This window comes from Taeniopygia guttata, chromosome 14, assembly GCF_048771995.1.
Source record: "Taeniopygia guttata chromosome 14, bTaeGut7.mat, whole genome shotgun sequence".
NCBI lineage: Eukaryota > Metazoa > Chordata > Aves > Passeriformes > Estrildidae > Taeniopygia > Taeniopygia guttata.
In genome coordinates, this window is record NC_133039.1 from 5,495,187 (window position 1) to 5,515,314 (window position 20,128).

At 38.9% G+C, this 20,128-nt stretch overlaps 1 protein-coding gene across 2 annotated transcripts in view; it reads left to right on the top strand.

The window, feature by feature from the left end:
* Positions 1-20,128, top strand: part of USP22 (ubiquitin specific peptidase 22) — an 89,968-nt gene that overhangs the window by 38,458 nt on the left and 31,382 nt on the right. Inside the window, exons 3-5 of one of the 2 annotated variants that reach the window (XM_030284852.4) lie at positions 2,694-2,807; positions 3,351-3,395; positions 8,085-8,186. In XM_030284852.4, coding sequence (XP_030140712.1) covers positions 2,694-2,807; positions 3,351-3,395; positions 8,085-8,186 — 261 coding nt within the window. The remainder of the gene's footprint in view (positions 1-2,693; positions 2,808-3,350; positions 3,396-8,084; positions 8,187-20,128) is intronic. The other variant, XM_030284853.4, reaches the window with a different exon arrangement.

Sequence of the window (20,128 nt, forward strand, 5' to 3'; positions counted from 1 at the left end):
GGACAGGTGTTTCAGTTTGGGGTAGAGCTTCATGGCACTTTAGTTTTAAATAAAAAAGGTTTAGCCTAACAATGAGGTGAGATTTATTTCATTCCTCCCAGTCCTTTGAGGGAGAAAGTTTTGTGTGGACTTTGTCCTTTGGGTGTGGTGTACCTTCTGTCAGTGCTAAGGAATTGCTTGCTTGGGAAGAGTTTCTGCCCGTGAAGCAGTCCCTTCAGTGATTCCTCTGTTCTTCACCTCAAGACAACCAGCATAAGAAAGTTTAGGTGCATTTCAAGGGGAAAAAAATTAAATTACATTAACCTGAAACAATTAACTCCCAAATTTTCCTAGTGGACTCTTTTCCATGAGCATGCCATGTTCGGGTTCCATGAGAAACTCCTGCCCTTCCTCCGTGCTGTGGCCAGGCCTGTGTGGCTGCCTTGTCACTGGTGCTTGAGGTAATTTGTCCAAACCCCCTTGCAGTCATTAAAAAGACATTGGAAGTGTTGGCAAATGTACAACTGCATTGTTCCCATAAGTGTGTTGGAGAGAGGATATTTCCTCAAGAGTCCTTAATCAGGTGCTGGACAATTACAGCTTTAACTCCACCAGTGTTTGTGTAAAACTTTCTGATCCTTTACACCAGAAATACCTTCTGCTCTCTTGTTGGTTTGGATCTTGACATCTCTGTTTTATTGCTCAGGCATGTAAATCCAGGAAGAAAGGAAAAGTAAGGAATCCTCTGAGCACAGCTATGCCTACATGTTCTGATGGTGAATTGTAACTATTAGTGCTCAGAATCCTATTTATTCAATATTCTGCCAGTCCTGTTTTATTATTTGGAGGCCTGTTGGTGGGATGTTTTAAAAGTACGTGGAGATCAGTATTTGGGTTTGTGTTTTAAGACCCATATTTTGGATTTTCAACAGCTTTTTTTGTAGAAAACTCTGCAGAACTGGTAATGCAGTAAGTAATGGAGTAAATATTGTAGAACTCTTATACTCTGTAAGTTGTGATATACCACCCCTGCAGTTTCATAGTGTTTCATTACTGATCCTCCACCATAGCTCAGAGTCTTGTCCCCTTTTGGGATATTCTGGTAATAGATATTCTAATATATTCTATATTCTATTCTGCTAATATATATAATAGATATTCTGCTAAAGGATATTATTATTCAGTCCTCTGGGCATCAGGGTGAAATATTCTGATATTGGGACATTACACAATGTAATGAAAATCCTGAGTTTGTGATTTATATGAGGTAACAGTCCTTAAAGTCTTCCACAGCCTGAGTGTGGTCCACAGGCAAAACAGAAGACTGTAGCACATCAGCAAGATGAAAATTGTTTAAAGTGATTTGGTTTATTGAGTAATAGGAGAAGTAGCAAACAATTGACATAATCATTGAAAAGGTGATTTTAAAAGAGAGGAAGAAATAAAAAAAACCAGCTTGCAACAGACTAAAGGAGAGGGACAGCAGGTTGTAAGGGGGTAGAGACTGAAAGTATGGAGGAGATGGGGTTAGAAAGGAACTTCACCAAAAATTCTCACCACAAGCACTGCTTCACTAACAGGGCAGCACAGAGACTTCACCTGTGTTTGCCTGCTGAGATCCATGGCAGAATTCCTGCTGCATGGCATGTGGTTTGGCTTATTGAGCACTTCAGAGTAATTCCGTGCTGTTTCTTGCAGGCTGCCTAATGTGGTAATGGTTTCCTGTGTTTAAAACAAGTTTCCATTGCAGTAAGGCTAGTCTAATAATGCTATTATCTGGAAATAAAAGGAATTAAAAAACAAAATAAATGAAAGCTCTATACTTTCAGGGAGCTGAAAGGAGGGAGGGAGAAGGGTGATGTATTACTTAGCTGTTTGTTGGTGCAGATTGTGTTTTAGTAAGATTTGTTAATTCCCACAGATTTTTAACTTTCCTGTGATTGTGGCTTTTTTCATATCTATGTACTGAAAATCAGCAGTTTACTATGATTACTTTGCACATTTTTTGTGGTATATGTTGGAGTAAAATGACATTTCTCAGTTAGGTATTTATTTTGTTTCATGGCTTTCTTTTGTTTAAGGTTGTGCAAGAAAAATATTTTTAACATTGGTCAGTGTTCATTTGTTTATTCTGAAAGGGTGTGTGAAATGAAAAATTGAGACAGAAGTAACCTGTGGCATAAACTACCCTGGAAAACCTTTCCCCTGGAGAAATAGCATTGAATTTGCAATGCTGTATTCTGTTTGAGCCTTCATTTGTGTTTTAACTAGGTGCTTCCTAATTATTTTAATGGCCTTAAAGAGAAATGTCTGAAGTCTTAGTAAAAGACAGTTCAAACTCATATATCAACTCTTACAGTGCTGGTTCTCTGTGCATTGTAGTCAGTCACTGTCCCGATGCCTCTTGGTAACTCAGGTGTTTATGAGGTGAATTGTAGTTTACAAACAGCTTGAAGGCAGCTGATGCTTTGTTGCCCTGCACAGTTTTCTTGCTGTGCCAGAAGCAACTGAATAACTCACACTGAAACTGGAAAAATGTCTGGGTTCTTCTCTCTTTTTTTTTTTTCCTTCCAGATTCTAAGGTACAGATTTTTCTTCTTTTGTGGACTGCTTGGAAGAAGGAGTGCCTGACTTGGAAGCCTGCTTTAAAATGCCTTCTGGTTTATGAACTCACATCTTTTTTCCTCCTCCCCAACTTCCCTTCTGTTTTGCAGCCATAGACCTTTTGTATGGGGGTATATACTGCTTTATGTGTCAAGATTACATATACGACAAAGACATGGAACAAATTGCCAAAGAAGAACAACGAAAAGCTTGGAAATTACAAGGTTTGGTTTTCCTGCCTGAATTTCTTGTTTCTGTTTTTAATCATACCTGTCCCTCCCATTTGTTCAGTGGCAAAAAAACACTAAGGGGAAGAAAGTGCTCCTTAGAGAGAGTAGTGCAGGCCATGGGAGAGAGATGTTCTTCCTTTGCAGGAGTCAGACTGTGGGCTTAACACGTGCGCCACATCTAATTGTAGCAAAAAGATTTTATTTTTAATTGCAAAAAAATTACAGAAATATCTGACATTAATCCAGAAAAACTTGCATAATATCAAAAGTTAGATCTGTATTAGGTAGAGAATGTAACAGTCTGCTCCTTTAGGCTTATTTACATGGTACAGGCAATAAATCTGTTCCCCTCACATGAAATGCCACCCTTGTGTGTGATTTTTTTTAACTTTTTTTTTAAATAGATCATGCCAGCTTACTTACACACCTATGCTTTCAGGGTACACGCACAGTATCTATGTAGAAATATTTACACACAAATATATGTACACACATTTGTTTTATTCAGTTTGCTTTCCCTAATTTTTTCTTTTTTAGCCTTCACCCCAACAGTGGTTTCTCACTACCAGTGTACAATGACAGGTAAGAGGCGTGGGCTGGCGACGCACCTCACTAACAAGCGTCCCTTTGCTGATTATCCTGCCATTTTAGACATGAATCACAGTTAAGAATGCCAGTTTTATCGTGCAAATCGTTTTCTTCTTGTTTGGATATGTTCCAATGATTGAATAATTTGCAGCAGACTTGATTTCATATGCTCTTTCCTTGATAGAATTCCTCCAAAACAAACCTTTTCTCTTTTAGTTCTTTTTTTTGGTGGTTTTTTTTTTTTGTTTCCTTTGTTTTGTTTTTGGTTTGTGGTTTTTTTCAGTTTTTCTTTTTTTTTTTTTGGTTTGGAAAGGAAATATCATTTATTCTAAACTGTGTAGTTTGTAAGCATCAGTTTTAAAAGCTTGTCATCTTCCATTTCCAGTGGCCTCTGGGAGGTATGTTTTCTTAAAGTGGGAAAGTCTGTATTTGAAGACAGACGACTTCTGTCTAGTAATGTCTCTTCTGGAATCCATGGCATCCTGTTTCAATGTGACAGCCTTAGTCAGGGCTGATATGACTTCAAACCATTCTTAACCTCATTTCCAATTTTAAAAATAGCAGCTAGCACGGTATTAATGAGAGCTTTTCTGCTGGCTCAAAAGATAGCTGCCTTCACTTGGTTCCTACTACGGATCCCAGTCTGCTTCCTGCTTGTTGCCTGTCTGAGGGAAGGGAGGGTAGTGAGTCCTGGAACAAGGAAATACACCTTAAAATCTTTTAGCACAGGTTTTCAAAGCAAGACAAAATGGGAATATGTTTAAAAACTTTTATTCAAGCTCTGCACCTGTTCTAGAAACTCCTTCAATCTGTGTTTGGGGCACCAAATGAATCAGCTTCAGTAGCATAACAGATCTTCATTATGCTGTAGGAGTGGAAACCTCCCCCAGTTCCTTACTTTTAAATATGCAGATTTAAAGAGTAATTTCTTAGCTATGCTGTCCTTATCAATTAATACAGTTGTGCCTTGTGGACTGAGATGCAGCCACTTTGTCCTGCTATGGACATCAACCTGCTGTAGTTTATATTCCAGGGAATTACAGCTACAAGACTGTGGTCCAAGATGACCAGAGGAACAGAATTGTGTACAGAAGGTCAAAGAATCACCCAGAGGAGCTGCCAGGCAGGAAGCCTCTGTACTGATTAACTGACTATTGAATGGCACATTAAATATATATACACAAATGCATATTTGTGTGAGTATGCATATTCCATCTTCTGTCCCTGGAGAACTAATCTGTAGTGACCACTGCAGACAGAAAATCAAGGAATAGACAACAACACTTAAAATTACTGGAGTCTGGAATGTAGACCTTTTTTTCCCTTTAAAGTTATGGCATAGGTTCTTTTTTTTTTTGTCTTTTTATTATGAAGCCATGTGTTTCCTCAAAAATTTATCTAAGGAGTGAAAAATGTACATGAGAGAAATAATGGAGAGATATGTCTGCTTTTTTCCTTCTCTCTCTGTTGTTCCAGTCTCAGTGCTCCCTCCCTCTTGTTATCTGAAAGATCCTTTCTTGCTCCAAACTGAATGTCAAGAGGAGCACAAACCCCAGACTTGGTGTCTTGGGTTTATATTTGTACCACATAATTAATTTACCTCAGATCTTTTTGCCAACTTAAAGAACTTTGGAAGGTAATCCAGTCTGCAGAAACTGATTGGTTTAAAAACTGAAGGGTAAATACTGTATTCAAATTTCTCTCCATGGTGCTTGAAGGGTGTTAGTTTATACTTTAATAGATGCTCACATAACAACATGATGCCTGGAGACAAAAAAAACTTTAAGAAAACCCCCAAATATCATGAGATTAATTTCATACTCCTGTAGTATTAACTCCCAGTGGGATGAGTTCGCCAGTCCAGCTGTAGTTTGGGGTTATCTGATGTAACTCTGAATGTTGCAACTTGGCCACTATTTTTTCCTTTGGTATTCAGGATTAATAACAGGCTAGGTGAAAATGCACAGAACCCTTTGTTCTAATTAATGTCTGAATTTTTGGGAGAGAAAAAAATTGAAATTTGAAGTTTAGCAAAGTAAACAATGATTGAAAAATTGTGACTTTTATAAACCTGAGCCTTCATTGCCTTTTCCTTCACTCATCCCTATGTCCCTGATGAATTCTCTTAGAAATGCCAATTTGAGTATTTCACCCAATAAAATAATTTCTTAGATGGAGATTTCACATGCTGACTTGAATCTCTGGCTATTTTATAGCAGCATTTTAAAAATTATTAGTTTTCCCTTCTCTAACACTACTTTCTTTTAATTGTAAATGGTGGCCTGTGCATGATTTGCAAATCTTTGTTTAAGGTAGTTTATATTGGAGTTTATGGCATGCTTGTGAGTGTTATTAAACCTTTTTATTAAAGCTTTTTCTTTCTTTGTCGTTTGGTTATTTTTTGTTGTTGTTTTTAATTTTTAAACATCAAACCATTCCTAATAAATGGCTCTGCCTTTTCCAAATTTTCGAGAGTAATATAACCTCAGCATTCCTGCTAAGTTATATACTTGGAATGGAACACATCTTAATTTCTGTGTCTGACTTAACTTGTGCTCCTTCTAATGAAAAGCTTCTGCAATAATGTTTTCTGTCTGGTTTGCTCTGTTTGTAGCATTAATTGCACATGGTTTTTTGTTTCCTTTCATTTCTTTTAAATTGAACAAATATTTGATTCATCCAGAATCCTTAAAAGTAATCCAATCTGTCATGTTTAACCTTAGAGTTGCTCTTGTGACATGTTTAGTCCCATTCTCTACAATATTTAAACTAGATAACTATGTATAGATATATATATATAGACATACATAAATAGTGCTGCTGATATACATGGAGCTATTACATGCCTAAAGTGCACATGTGTTTCCAGGTATGAATTTTGTTGTATTTGACTTAAACCAGGATTTAAACATATCTAAGGAGGTATTTTTAAATTATGATCAGGGTTCATCACACTGACTGGCTGTGTTTGGCCATGTTTTAACTGTAGTGAACCCAAACACAGGAATTACAGCTGCACAAAGCAATTGCTGCTACTAACACGGTGTTACCAGTGAATTTATATAAATTCCTGAGGGAGCATTACAATTATGACCAGGGGTGCTGGAGACATCCAGTGCCAAACCTGTTGGAAGCCAATGTTCCATCCTCTGTGAAGTGTCCATCTGTGCATCTCCAAGGGGTCTCTGCAGACGTGCAGTGTGTCCAAAGCATTGCAGCTGTTTTATCTCATCACTCTCAGTCATTCCCTGCCTTTTCTGTTTTCCTGGGTGTGTAGCTTGATGCTGAACCTTGGATAAAGGAAAGGGATTCTGGTATTGTTCTTTAAGTTCCTTGCATAATCTGTTGTTGAATCAAATAAAGTGAGAGATGAGTGTATTTGTGTAAATAAGAATTCTCTAGTCCTTGAGAATCTAAACATGAGACCTTCTATTACTAGAACCTGGAGGGTCAGTAGTGACTATGAATTGAATATTTTTGGGAGGGTAGTTTCTGACAAGCATAGCTATTTCTGAAAATGAAGATCAAAGAGCTATTAAAATTTAATGTATATTATGCAGTATGTGTAAGCCTCCAGCTATATTTTTCTACTATCCTTTTCATATGTATGATTTATAATTTATTTTCTGTAGCAAAGTGCTGCTTCTGCTCCATGCATTCTGCGAAAAATAACTCTTAATTTACTTTAATTCTCAGTTTTAGAATAGACTTCTTGCCATCTTAGAATTCTTTATTTTTAATGCTGAGATGCCTTTGTGACTCACAATAATTGACCTTGCACAGCAATTTCTGTGCTACATGGAAAACTGCAGCAGTATTGAGCTGGTCAGCACATGTGTCTTCACTGTTGTGTTTTTCTTGTGTACACTGAACACAGCTCTGTGCTGATTTCAAATCTGGTCTCCGTACTACTGACCTGACTCATTTCTACTGCACTTTCCTTTGAGCAAAAGAAATATTCTGGAAATGTAGTGTTGGTCTTCAAAAAGAAAAATGACAGATTTTAGCTCATGAAAAAGGGTAGTTTAATATTTTGAGAGTTTTGACTGGTTGGTGGAGGGAGGGTGGTGTTTAAAGCTACTACTAATTTCATTTTTAGATAACATTAGATATGTCAGCAAAGTGAATGTCAAAAATTAAAACTCGTCTAATCCTCTAGCAATAGTATAAGGAGAGGTCATTCTGTGTAATGGCATATACATGTAGTAACTTTTTAGTATATTGAATTACTAAATTCTGCTGTTCTCTAAAGATTATCTGTCCATTAAGTTGGGTCGGTTTAGATTTATTTAATAACTTGTCAAGTTCATCAATACTGGTTCTGTCATTTAACCTCCTGTGAGCACAAAAAAATGTATTTCTGAGTAATAGCAAGTTTATTCTTGTGCTGGAATTTCTTTTTTTAACTGAAAGGAGGATTATAATCCAATAATGGAAAGTTTATTGGCATAGCTGTTCTTTATAAGTAAAAAAGTACCTTTTCTTATGTTCTTCTTTGTTCAAAAATTTGGTGATACCTTTTTGAACCATATTTTTTGAGAAGGAGTAAAAAGCAATCAATGTCCTTAATTTGTGCATAAATTAAATCTAACCTAATGGACAGCACGTTGAAAGTTTGACTTGAACAGAATTTTTAATCCTTTTACTAAAGAACTTCCTCAAACTTTGTTTTCATCTGCTTAGGCATTGGAGAGAAATATTCAACATGGGAGCCGACCAAGAGAGAGTTAGAATTGCTACGACACAACCCCAAGCGAAGAAAAATAACCACAAACTGCACCATAGGTGAGTTCCAGAAATCCTTTCTGGAGTCAAATTGTCACTGATGTGTATGTTCAAAATTCTGTGTTGTTTTTCCAGTGGTGGTTGCAGTGGATTTCTGTAGGCTTTAGAATAACAAAATCAGTTTGTTTTACACTACCTTTTTCTTGCTGTGGAAGGATATCTGCTGTGGAAGGATATCTGCTCTGTCACTGCAGGTACTGCTGATGATTGAGCTGTGTAACAACTACAAAACACAATCCTTTTTTTGACAATATGCTTGGAATGAGAAATCACTGATATTATCTCAACTCAGCCTTCATCAGAGATCCCGTGCAGGGATGGGAAGGGAAATCATGTAGTTGATGCATCCTTAACAAAGCAGTCTATTGGTAAATCTGGTTTAGCAGAGGACCACATTCCTACTTCATGTTTTACACTCTAAATGGGATCTCTTCAATTTCATATGAGCTCTAAAAAGTGAATTTATTTCTCCAGTGGTGTCAAATAGCAGGTTTGAAATGCATCTCAAAGGTTTAATGCTTAAGAGTTCAGTGGTCTGGAGCAAAGAATTCTCTGAAGTGTGTGCATCTGCTTCTGGCTGGACAGTATTTGGGTAAAGGTGATAAAAATTAACAGTTCTTCCAATGTTTTCCCTGCTGTTTTTAGCTTGGGTAGCAGGGGGTTAAAATTAGCTCCCTGACAAGCTCTGATTACAATTATTGGCATTTTTCTATGCTGTTAAATGCACAGTAACATTTTAATGGTGAAGTTTGGAAATAATGGTTAATGGTACAAGATTGTTAATTGTACAAGGTTGGAGGTGTAGTCATAGACATTGCAAGTAAGAAACTATTTTTTTCCCACAGTTTCAAAGCTCTTTACTGTTTCATGGAACATGTCAGGCTTTCAGCACGTTTGCATTTGTCAAAATACACTGAACATATTTTCTAAAGCTTTCTAATGTCATGTTTCTAATGCAGTAAGTAATTTAATCCAAAGTATATAAATATTTATTTGGAAAAAATGGACTGAGAAGCACAGAGTAAGTTGAAAATGTATATAAAATGGTAATTCTAAAGAACCTATGTTTTTGCAGTCATGGGACAGGGAAGACAGTTGGAAAAACATCTGGACTTTGGAAACTTTAAGCAGCCTAGGAAAAATTAACTAAGCAAAGATTGCTTGCATCATGTTCACATTGGGATTTGTGTTCTGAGAAACTCCAGTATGTTTGGTAAAGAACATTACAAATTTGTAAAGATAATAGAGCTGGGGAGGGGGGAAGAAGTTTGATAGAATTTTGAAGGTTACAGTGACCTTTGTGAACAACTGAAGCACATTTCAGTGTTTCTCTTTCCAATCAGAAGGAATGCTCTGCTTGCTCTTGGAGGATTTTAAATCTTTCAGGCTGTTTAAAAAGTCCGTGTCTGGTTGCGTGAAATCTCATCTGCGGCTGCCTGGGCGGGGGAGCTCCAGGAGCACGGGGACAAGGGAATGACTGATCTCTTCACTTCTGCAGGCCTGCTTTTAAGAGTTCTGCTGAGCCCTGGAGCTGCCTGTGTGCTGAGATTTAGAAAGTAAAGAAAAAAATCAAAGCACCCAGGAGCCATAATGCAGTTTTGGGCCACAGTTAAAAGCAGAAGACCTGCTTTCTTTCACAAAAATGCATTGGGGGTTTAACTCAAGGAAGAAAAGATCTGCCATTGTCCTTGAGCCTTTTCTCTCCACCTAACCTGCTGCTAAATATAAATCTGCTTCAGTGTCTTTTTGACTTTCCTCCCCTCACTTTGACGGTCTGTTTGCAGTTTCAGATCAGTGAAGAGCCTATTTGCAGATTGAAACACTGCAGTAGCTGGACAGTCTCGTTTCTCTCTTTTTCTAATGCTCAATTCTTTTGACATCAGGTTTTTATCAATCCCATAGCAGATATTAGTGAATCCAGTTTATCTTCTGAGGTAGGTAAATGGCTCAGAGAATAGGCATGATGTCCAGTTTTATTGCTTCTGGAAATGAAAATGATGCTGATAACCATCTCTGATAGGCGCTGCACATCTGTTGAGCACTTCTGTTTACACAAGAGTCTGTTAAAACATAACCAGCTGCCTTTTATGCATAAAATGCTCTTTTCAAAGCTGTTTTAAGAGGAAGGCCAGGGGGAGGTTTGTGGCTTTCCATCCTACCCCCAGAGATCCATTTGGGAGTGGAACATTTCGCTGCTCTGCCATGACCTGGAATGGTGGTTGTGCCGACACTTGTTTCAGCATTTGTGTAAGACAAGTGTATCAGAGTTATAACTAATATAGGTGGGACAGCAGGCTGAAACCTGGGCAGGTGTGGCCTTGAAAGGATGCACATAACTTGTATTTGAAGGATTTGCATGGGATTTTGAGCCCTGACAATAAAATACATTAAACTTGATGTTATTCGTATCTAAAACACACTTAGGTGGTACAATATGTTTGTTGCAGTTGCCTGTCACATCTGTATTACGTGCATGACACTCATTTAGGTGGATGTTTACTCCATGGCTGAACATTCTGGGTACATGAAGGGAATTTTTTTATCCCACATTTATAGCAATCTTGTGGTGCTTCTCAAAACAGCTGGATGTGTCTGCTGTTTTTTGAGTTGTTTGAACTTTTGTACAGCTGCAGGATCTTTTGTCTTTGATCAGCACCATGAATTAAAACTGAAGAATACTCAGACATGAGATGAATATCTTATAATGGAGACTTGAACTGGTAGCTCACCAGAGGAAATAATGTGCAGAATTCACAGCTTTTGATTTTTCTACTGGAGTGACAATTTGAAACCTATTGAAGAAGGAACTTCTTGTTCACATCCTCAGAAAAATTAGGAAAAAAACTTACCAGAAATCCATAATTATTCCTTGGTTCTCTTTAAAATGGTGTATGTTTCCATTTCATAGATACTTTTTCCATGTAGTAAGAAGATAGTGCAGGTAACTTGACTTGAATCTCTATTTTGCCATTGAGTAAATTGCTCTTGAAATGAGAGCTCACACTGGGCATTTCTGCAGGCTGTGGAAACTGTGCTGATTCCTGTCTTTTTGGATGTACAGGGTTGTTCCCAATGTTGCACATAAGCACCTTCAAAGTGACTTGGAACACACTGTTAACCAAGTGGAAACGTTGAGTTGTCTTACAGGCAGAAAGCCATGATGAGAAATCCTTGCAGTGTGGATTTTATATGGGATATTGCATGTTCTGGTGTCCTGACTTGACATTTTGATGGAGCTTCTGTATTTCAGGAGATTCAGGAGGAATGTCACGTCCACTCAGACCATAAACGTGCTCTGTGGAAGCAGTGTCAGCTTAAGACATTCTCAGACCTTGCTCTACCTCAGACACTTGGCATGCTGATTTTTTTCATTGGCTTGCCACAGCTTTTTCCACAGATCAGACTGAAGGGATGGCATATTGTGGGGAATGTAGAAATTTCCCAAGTTATTTTATGTTGCTCTCAGCAGCAGGACTGATTAGTGTCCTGGACTATTCAATATTCATAGAAATGCTCATCTTGATTTCGGGTTGAAACTGATGTTTCAAGCATCCCATAAACACAAAACCTTTTGCATGGAAAAATTAAGTAAGACGTAATAGTTATGAAATTAGATTCCAACATTGTAAAAGAAAAAAAAAAATTAATTTTTTCAGTCTCCTCTTGTCTGTAAAGTGGCCTCCCTCTGCAAGGGAGGGAAGGGACAAAGCTCCACATTCACAAGCAAATTATTTGTTAGGGGGTTGAACTAGAAGTGATACAATATCTTTTGGGAACTATTTTCCAAGCTCATCTTGCTCTGCTGTCATTAATACCCCCAGCAGATCCATCCTCCTGAGTATATGAAATATTAGCTTGGGATCAGCTGCTCTCTGATTAGCATATGAAGTGACTTTGTGGCTAAAGATGGGTGTATTAACAACAGGAAGAATTAGACTCCCAATGCACATGGGTAATTAGCAGGAGCCACCCGGGTATTCCCGTTTGCAGTGTTGCAAAAAGGCAGAGGGGAGACAAACCTTTCCAGGAGACTGAGCAAATCCTCTTCACCAGGAGTGATGGAATGGAGAGGTGGCAAAAGCAAAACTGCCTGGGATTAGCAGGTGGGTTTTGCAGCTGCAGTGCTGAGCAGCCTGATGGGCCAAAGAGCAGTGGAATGAATATTGCAGAACTCCCATGTGAAGGTGGCAAGGGAAGAAGAACTGTGACCTGGAAAATATTTCTGGTTCTCTAGACAAGCTGCCAGAAGCATTTTTGCTTCTTTAACTTCGAAGTGTTGAAGGCTGCATTAATACTTGGATGTTTTTTGTGAATGTACCAGCACTCAGGTGGGCTTTTCCTCCTTGAATGGTACTTAAGGTAGCTCAAGTGGAAAAATAGAATGAAAAATATGGCTTGGTACAGCACCATGTTTTTAGCTATGGCTTTAAATTTAACTTACTGATTTGTAAGCAGTAATACTTTGATATTTGAAGTTATGACTGCACAAAGTGCATCCTGAATAGAAATCTCTGATTCTTAAATTCTTTTAGATTGCTGTGTGATGAAGGAAAGAAAACCACCTTTAAGACTACTCAGGTGAATTTTTCCTCCTTGGCTTTATTTGTATTAACTTCATTATTAAAATGGTTTTCTTGATGAAAAAATGTTTCTTAAAAGGTTAGATTGGTAAAAAAAAAAACAAACATTCCTTCATATCAACAGGGAGAGCCTTCTGTTCCTGTTTTACTTTGTCATGAACTTAGCATGTCTGACCATTGGACCCAGTTGTGTAATACATTTCTTAGGTCTAAAATTGATAAAACTGATCCAAAATAAAAATTTAAAAATCCCTCTCCTCCTAAAGCTCCCAGGGAATTCTAAGAAAAATTAGAGTGACGTGAATATTTTATGAATTCTAAAACACATGTAGTGATTGACCCTCTGAGGTTTGTAGAGCTGTACTTTCAGAAAAGCTTGTTAAACTTCCTAAACTTAGCTCTTTATCAGTATAAAACAAAAGCATTCCTCTGCAAAAGGCTTTGTGAGGAGAAATCCTGGATTGGATGCTGCAGTTGCCTTTTTGTGTATTGACTGTCTGGGAACTTGTCACCTGGTTTTCCAAAGCTGGTGCCAGAAAGCAATTTGCATCACTGCAGTAATGTCACTGTGTGTGGTTTATCTGCACAGCAGTAGATTATCTGTGATTTAATTGTTCCTGGATAAGATTAGGAGCATCCCAGTTATCAGTGAAGTCCCTGCAGCATTTTCATGCTTTGAATGGGCAAACTTTTGTAGAAACTTTTGTTAGATCAAAATCAATCAGCATCTGCAGAGCTGACTGGTGAACAGCACTTCCTCAGAATGCCTTGTTGCCACCAGGCCAGCTCCAATGAGGAATGAGGGGGGTTCTGATCTTGTTACTTCAATATTTATTTGAATTTTAGACCCTCTTTCAGGAAGATCTCAGTGTATGAGCTGTCCTGTTGATGTTTTCATTTCATGTCAGCTAAAACCCCAGCAGACTGTACAAATTGTATGTGAAATCAGCAGATTACAGTTGGGGTTGAATTTTTCTGTTATTCTGTCTTGGAAAATTGCCATTCCTATTACTTGCATAGAAAATACTTTAATTTTGTAACTCTAGGTGGCTCTTGGGGATTGGAGGCAAAGGAAAATATCCTGTGTGTGTTTGCACAATGGGAAATTCCTTAGAAGACAAGGTTATTGATCCAGGGCTTGGATCATGTTCCAAACTTCTAACTGAAACCTGATTTTCCTGCTCTGGGCTTTTTAGAAGTAGATCCATGGTTGTTACTGATCCAGACACATTATTTTTAGTTTTCAGACAGTGTTTCAATTTGATTTTCCTAAACTCTTCTGCACTTCTTCAGGTCAAACTTCATCACTTAAATCCAGTTGAATAAAAGCACCCAAAAGATCCCTTTTTCTTTTTTGTTTTCCCTCATAGATGCTGATTTAATGTGTAAAATGTTTGTTGACTCAATTATTTGTCTTACATCTTTCTCTGCTGGTAGTTAATTTTTTTTCCTCTGCTGTGTTTTCTTCATTAAGTCATTTTGTAAACTTCAGTATGCAGTCAAGACAGCAGACTTTCAATAAAAAATGCAGTCGATGTCTGTGACTTTGTCATCTGTTTGAATGGGATTTTGTGGAAATCTGAATTTTCTTACCAAGGAAAACCCAACAGCAGCACTTAGCCAGAATTTCATTATGGCACTCTGAACCAGGTATCTTATTTAGATGAGGTACTTTTTGTTACAGATGTGGAAGTTGAGAATTACCCCATGGAGCTGCAGTGGTTATAGACAAATACGTGTTGTCTTGCCATGGGCAGCAATGTTTCCTTAGCATGAGAAGGTTCATTTCATAGAATCCCAGAATGGGTTGGGTTGGAAGGGACCTTAAAGCTCATCCAGTTCCAGCCCCTGCCATGGCAGGGACACCTTCCACTATCTCAGGTTGCTCCAAAGCCCATCCAACTGGCCTTGGACATTTCCAGGGATGGGACATCCATAGATCTCTCTAGCCGACAATTTGAAATAAACCTTGATTTACCACTGTATTTTCACCTGATTAACTCAGTGTCAGCACAGCAAGCATGGTGTTTTCAACAAGGCCAGTCATCCCCATCTCAGTTTTGTTCTTTTGTGGATTGCTTTTGGATTATATTTACTCTGACCTCCCATTCTGCTCTTTCCTGTCTGCTTCCAGAGTTGGTTTTCTGTGGCCAGAAGGTAGACACAGTATATACTGAAAGCAGGAATATGCATAAACAGCATGTGGCATGGTTTGTGTGTTGTGGATTGTTGGATGAGCTTGGTGCCAGTTCATCAACAATAATTTGTGCATATTAATATATTTGGATGCATTTAATTTCATTGGCGCTTAGCCTGCTCCTTAAGTTATTAATTTGTGAAATCTGTTTGGAGGAAGGGTAAAAACTTGTAGGCAGCATATGGTGTGATATTGGGGGGAAAGGACGGCTGCGGGTGTGAATTTTATTTTGTCAGTTTGGTGGGAGTACCTCTTGTTCTTTATGGGTGCCATCTGCACAAGGCTCTCTCTGCAAGGCTTGTGCTCTGTGCAGAGCACACAAGAGCTCACTGAGCTTTTAACTTTGGTTGCTTTGGGGGAGGGCAAAGAGAATATTTTATTCTGTGCCACCTTTTGAAGTGTTTTGTTTTATATAAAGGCTTTTCTTTTGCCAGAGGAAAACACCTTGAAGGGTCTACAGCTTATTTGGCTGTGAAAGGCCAGTGTCATAAAACTCTGGATCCATCATTCAGGCGTTTTCACAAACATATTTTCTGTTCTTTGCCTGCTGCTGTTACTTTTTTGATGCTGGATGTTTTCTGTCTGTTCTTCCTGACCTTCCAGCAATTATGAGAATAATTATTTTCATGCACTGCTTTTTAGGGCTTCATTGTCTTCAGCTTTCTATGGTCTGTGAGACAGGGCAGCTCCTAGTTGCTTTGAGAGCTTCTCCATAGCTTTATTCAACTTTAAATTTGTTCAGCCTTGTATATCTGAGCATACAACAAGCACCACAGTTGAGAGGTCTCTGGCTTCAGTAGTAAATGAAGGCATTTTGTTCAGTGCATATATTTAAATGTGACATTTGTGATATTCTTTCTGCTTTTCAGGAATAAGTGCCTTTTTGTTTCTGAAGCTCTTGTTGTGACATGCTTCCACATCTCCAGTGGAAGGTGTCCCTGCCCATGGCAGGGGGTTGGAATTTGGGGATTTAATTTGGAGATTTAGGCTCTCTTCCAACCCAAACTCTCTTCCATTCCAGGATTCTATGATTCTGTCTTTCTCCTCCAGACATTGATCTTCATATTTTACAGGGATCATAGAATGCTTTGATATTTAGTAATAGATTAGATTATATAGTTATTTCCAGTGACATATATGAAAGATGTTTTCTTCTCTTGTGTGTACATTCCCCAGTGTTCTCTCAATGCTCAGAGATCCTGACAGAGATTGGATCAGGTTGAAGCACAAGAAAAATTTGTTCAGTGGGTCTTGATGTGCCAGGACAGGAATTCAGAGAATTTTGCTTCAAGTTCTACTGCAGAACTTAATGTCTTTTTCAGCTTTTTTCATTTCAGCTGAGAGAGTCAAACAGAAATGGTTGCTGTGGATGATTACATGCTGTGTAGGTTTCTGGGTTTGAGCACATGCTGCATTGGTTTCCTCCTGACACCTGAGAGAGAAAAACAATTTCACAATGCAGATGGTCAATAAAAATGCTGAAATACAAAATTACAGATATAAAAACTGGCATTTTCCATGACCTTGAAGGGAAGGAAAAAAAAAAGGCTTTTATATGCAGGGTCCTCCTCTTGTGAGGTGACTTACCAAAAGGTTCCAAACTACTCTCGCACAATGCAGAGATCCTTTCCTTTAACTCCCCTTTTTCTTTCCCCCACATTTATTTTAAACTAAGCTTGCTGTGGGAGACAGTAAATTCATATAGATAGAGAAAACCAGTGATAACCCAGTATCTTTGACAAGTTGTCTCCTCCCTCATTTTTTGGAGCTTCTGCTACTTGCTGTTTTCAGCATTACATTTATTCTAATTCAGAAGCTCTGGCACTAGGGGAGTTTATCTGTAGCTTTTATTGGATGTGTATCTTCCATATTAATGTTGCTGCAGCTCTTAAATTTTGACTTAGTTTGTTTACAAAGATGAGACCTTGGAGCACTTCAGAATACAAGAGACATCAGAGAATATTGCAGAATCTCATAATTGAAGAGATTTAAGGACAATGTAGAGAAACATTTGTCAGGAATAATACAGATACTGTTAATTCTACATTGAGGTATAGGGACAGATCAGGCGACATCTCAAGAACTTCTGCAGCTGTTTCCTGTGATTTTGGTGGAAGATTCAATGCTCTTTTTAGTGGCTTGGTCAAAACCCCTCACTTTATTTTGTTTTGGAAACATGTTTCTTAATTTAAATTCAGAGAGAAGAGATACTTTCAGTCCCTTGTCTTGCTTGAAACAGCTTCTCTATTTACACAGGCCATATGAAAAATTAACCTTAAGGCGTTTGTTTGTTTGTATTGCTAGATATTTCAGGATTGCTGACTCATTTTACCAATCTGAGGGTGTGCACACAGGAGCCAATTGCCACCAAATCGGAAGGAGGAGAACTTAGAGGACATCAAGTGCTCCTACCCTGTCTGTGTGCTTGGTCTTAATCTGGGCATGCAGCCACTGCAAAGCAGTGACAGGCTGTAGCCTCACAGCCCACACCATCCAAGGAGATCACTTGCCTTGTGTGAAGTGCTCTTAGCCTGGAGAAACAGGAATTATAACAGTCCTAACTGAGCAGTGCCTATCCAGAGAATCAGGAGCATGGTGCTTGCACACTGCTGAACACACACAGCAACCCCAGGAAATGAAATCTCAGGGAGTGTGCCCTAAGGCAGGGAATGGGAACTCGTCTGGGCAGTGGAAAGGCTCCTGTTTTGGCACCATCACTTTGGGAATTGGCTCAAAGATACACGTGCTGGAAGTAGAGTGTAGAGAGTACTTTGTGTGTCTGGCACACTGTGCATACTCAGGAGTCATTTCTGGCTTGGAGGTTTCATCTGTGCAGCAATCATAAAATGATACACTTGATGCTGGATCATACTCTTGGTAACTTGTTTGATGTGTTTGCCCCAATGATGTCACTTGCCCTTAGGTTCTTCCAGCAATATGTGTCCAGCTGGGATGTGTGGAAAGGCCAAGCTGTTGCTCAGGGGAAGGATCTGTAGTAAAGCCATCTTTGGTAGTCATTGCTTAGAGATGTCATTTTCCTCCTAAACCTGGCAAAGGACAACCTTTCTTGAATCTCATCTCCATTTGTTGCTGGTTATTTCTGTGTTATTGCTAGAAATAACAGAAGAGGAGTCACAGGATAATGCAAAGAGATTGCCTGGGTCCAGTGTTGTGTCAATGTTATGGAGTTGATTTTGTTTGAAGGTGCAGCACAATACAGGGACTCCATTGAGCTCCTCCAGAATTGATTTTAAACATTGATCGCTGCAAATTTAAATTTTCCTGGACACAGTAGCATGTGTGACACAAAGGTAATGAACCAAAATACCAGAGCCAGATGATCTCTGCATTATCCTGTGACTCTTCTTTTGCATTACTAAATGGAGAGAGTGATGCATTGAGCCACAAATGCAAAAGCCCATGCACAGAATACCTATGCAGTCTAAAAATAACATTGAGGAGAGTTAGCAGCCCTCGTTCCAGCAGCAGTTGTTACCTGTTCTCCAACCTTGCCTGAGTGGCAGCAGGGTAGGTAATTTTGGTTTCCAGAGCCATGAGGTCAAGTAGGGATCCAGGCATGAGGGCTGTTCACTGCTCAGCCTGTGGCTTTTAGCCACCTGCCTGCATGGGGCAGGAGAGGGGCTGAGGGGTGGCTGGTTTTGGGAGGCACTGACAGTTCCTGTATCCCTCTCTTTCTCTGCCACTCTCTGTGTGTCCTGGCCTGCTATGAGCTGGGTGAAGCTGGTCAGAGACTCCTTGCTGTGTGCAAGGGGTGTGTTCATCCTTTCTGTGACACCTCTTTTGCAGCTGGCATCAGGTGGGCTGAGCTGTCATGTGGAAGAGCCCTCACCTTCCCCTTCCTTCCAGAGCTGGTCTGTGTGCTTGGTGCCAGGCTGCAGTACCAGTAGCAATGGCTGAGCAGTCTCAGGATGAGAAACGGGGAAGGATATCAAACACCTCTCCTGAGTTGGGTGCACTGGGCTGACAGAGCTGCCTTTGGAACCACTCCAACAATTCAGAGTCCCAAACTCCCTCATTGCAATGTTTTCTAACTGAGACAATTATTTTTAATATCTAATTAAATTTTACTTCTTGTGAGCTCAGTCTTTTTTTATTATAGCTTTGGTAGGTCACAAGAGTTAATTACAGTCCTCATTGTAGTGGCCTGTAACATACTTGAAAATTGTCAGCCTGGCTGTTCCTCCACCAACCCTATCTGGTTTTAATTAATTAACTCAACCAGTGGATTCTTCAGTTGTTTCTCCAGTCTCAAATATTAATTCCATACAAATTTTTACTTATGTTCTTGACTTTGCATAATTTCTTTTTAAAATGGGTGCTCAATTCCAGACATTGTGGAGCTGAGGTTTACCTGTCACCAGAGCACAGTGACTTCCAGGCCTTCTCATATTCCTCTTAAGTTCCAAAATGCTGTTTGTAGAAGAACTGCAGTTCAAGATTAAGTTGTTGAGGCTGAGTTACTGTAGCCATTACTCATTATTTTGTGTTTGTCTGCTTAATTTTTCCTTGTTTCCTACTTCACAATTGTTTTTATTGAATTTAATTGATTTTAGATAGTTTCTCCCCTTTAACAAGTTGCTCTTGAGTTATTGTTTTGTCTTCCAATTCATTTGCACTGTCCTGGTGTGGTTTGTCCCTTCTGTAAGTGTGTATTATGTGATGTCACTGAAGCTATTGAATAAGAATAGTGCATGCAATAAATTCCCTGTTAACTAAGAGGGGTGGGGGCAAACTAAATGCTGGAAAAACATTTTTGGTGTCTCAGTAAGTGCTGTTGTTTCCATGTGGTGGGGATGAGCTAGGTTCTCTTCATAGATGTGCTAGAAAATAGGTTAATCTCTGCTTCTGAACTGCTGCAAATCTCACTGTGCATCTCTCTTGGCAATGTAATGTAGGTGGGTTGTTGCCATTTGGTAACATTTTATGGGTTTGTGGATATTTTAATGGAGAAAAAGAACAAAAACATTCACTCTTGAATGGCAATTCTAACACGACATAAAGAATAAATCTGGAAAGTCTCCTAGGAATGCTGAGGTCACTCCAGAACTGCCCAGTTGCACACAAATATGCCAGAAATTATCCAAAAAAAGACTTGAAGTTGTCCTGTGAGCCTGAATAAAGTACTTGAACATGCTTTTTAAGTG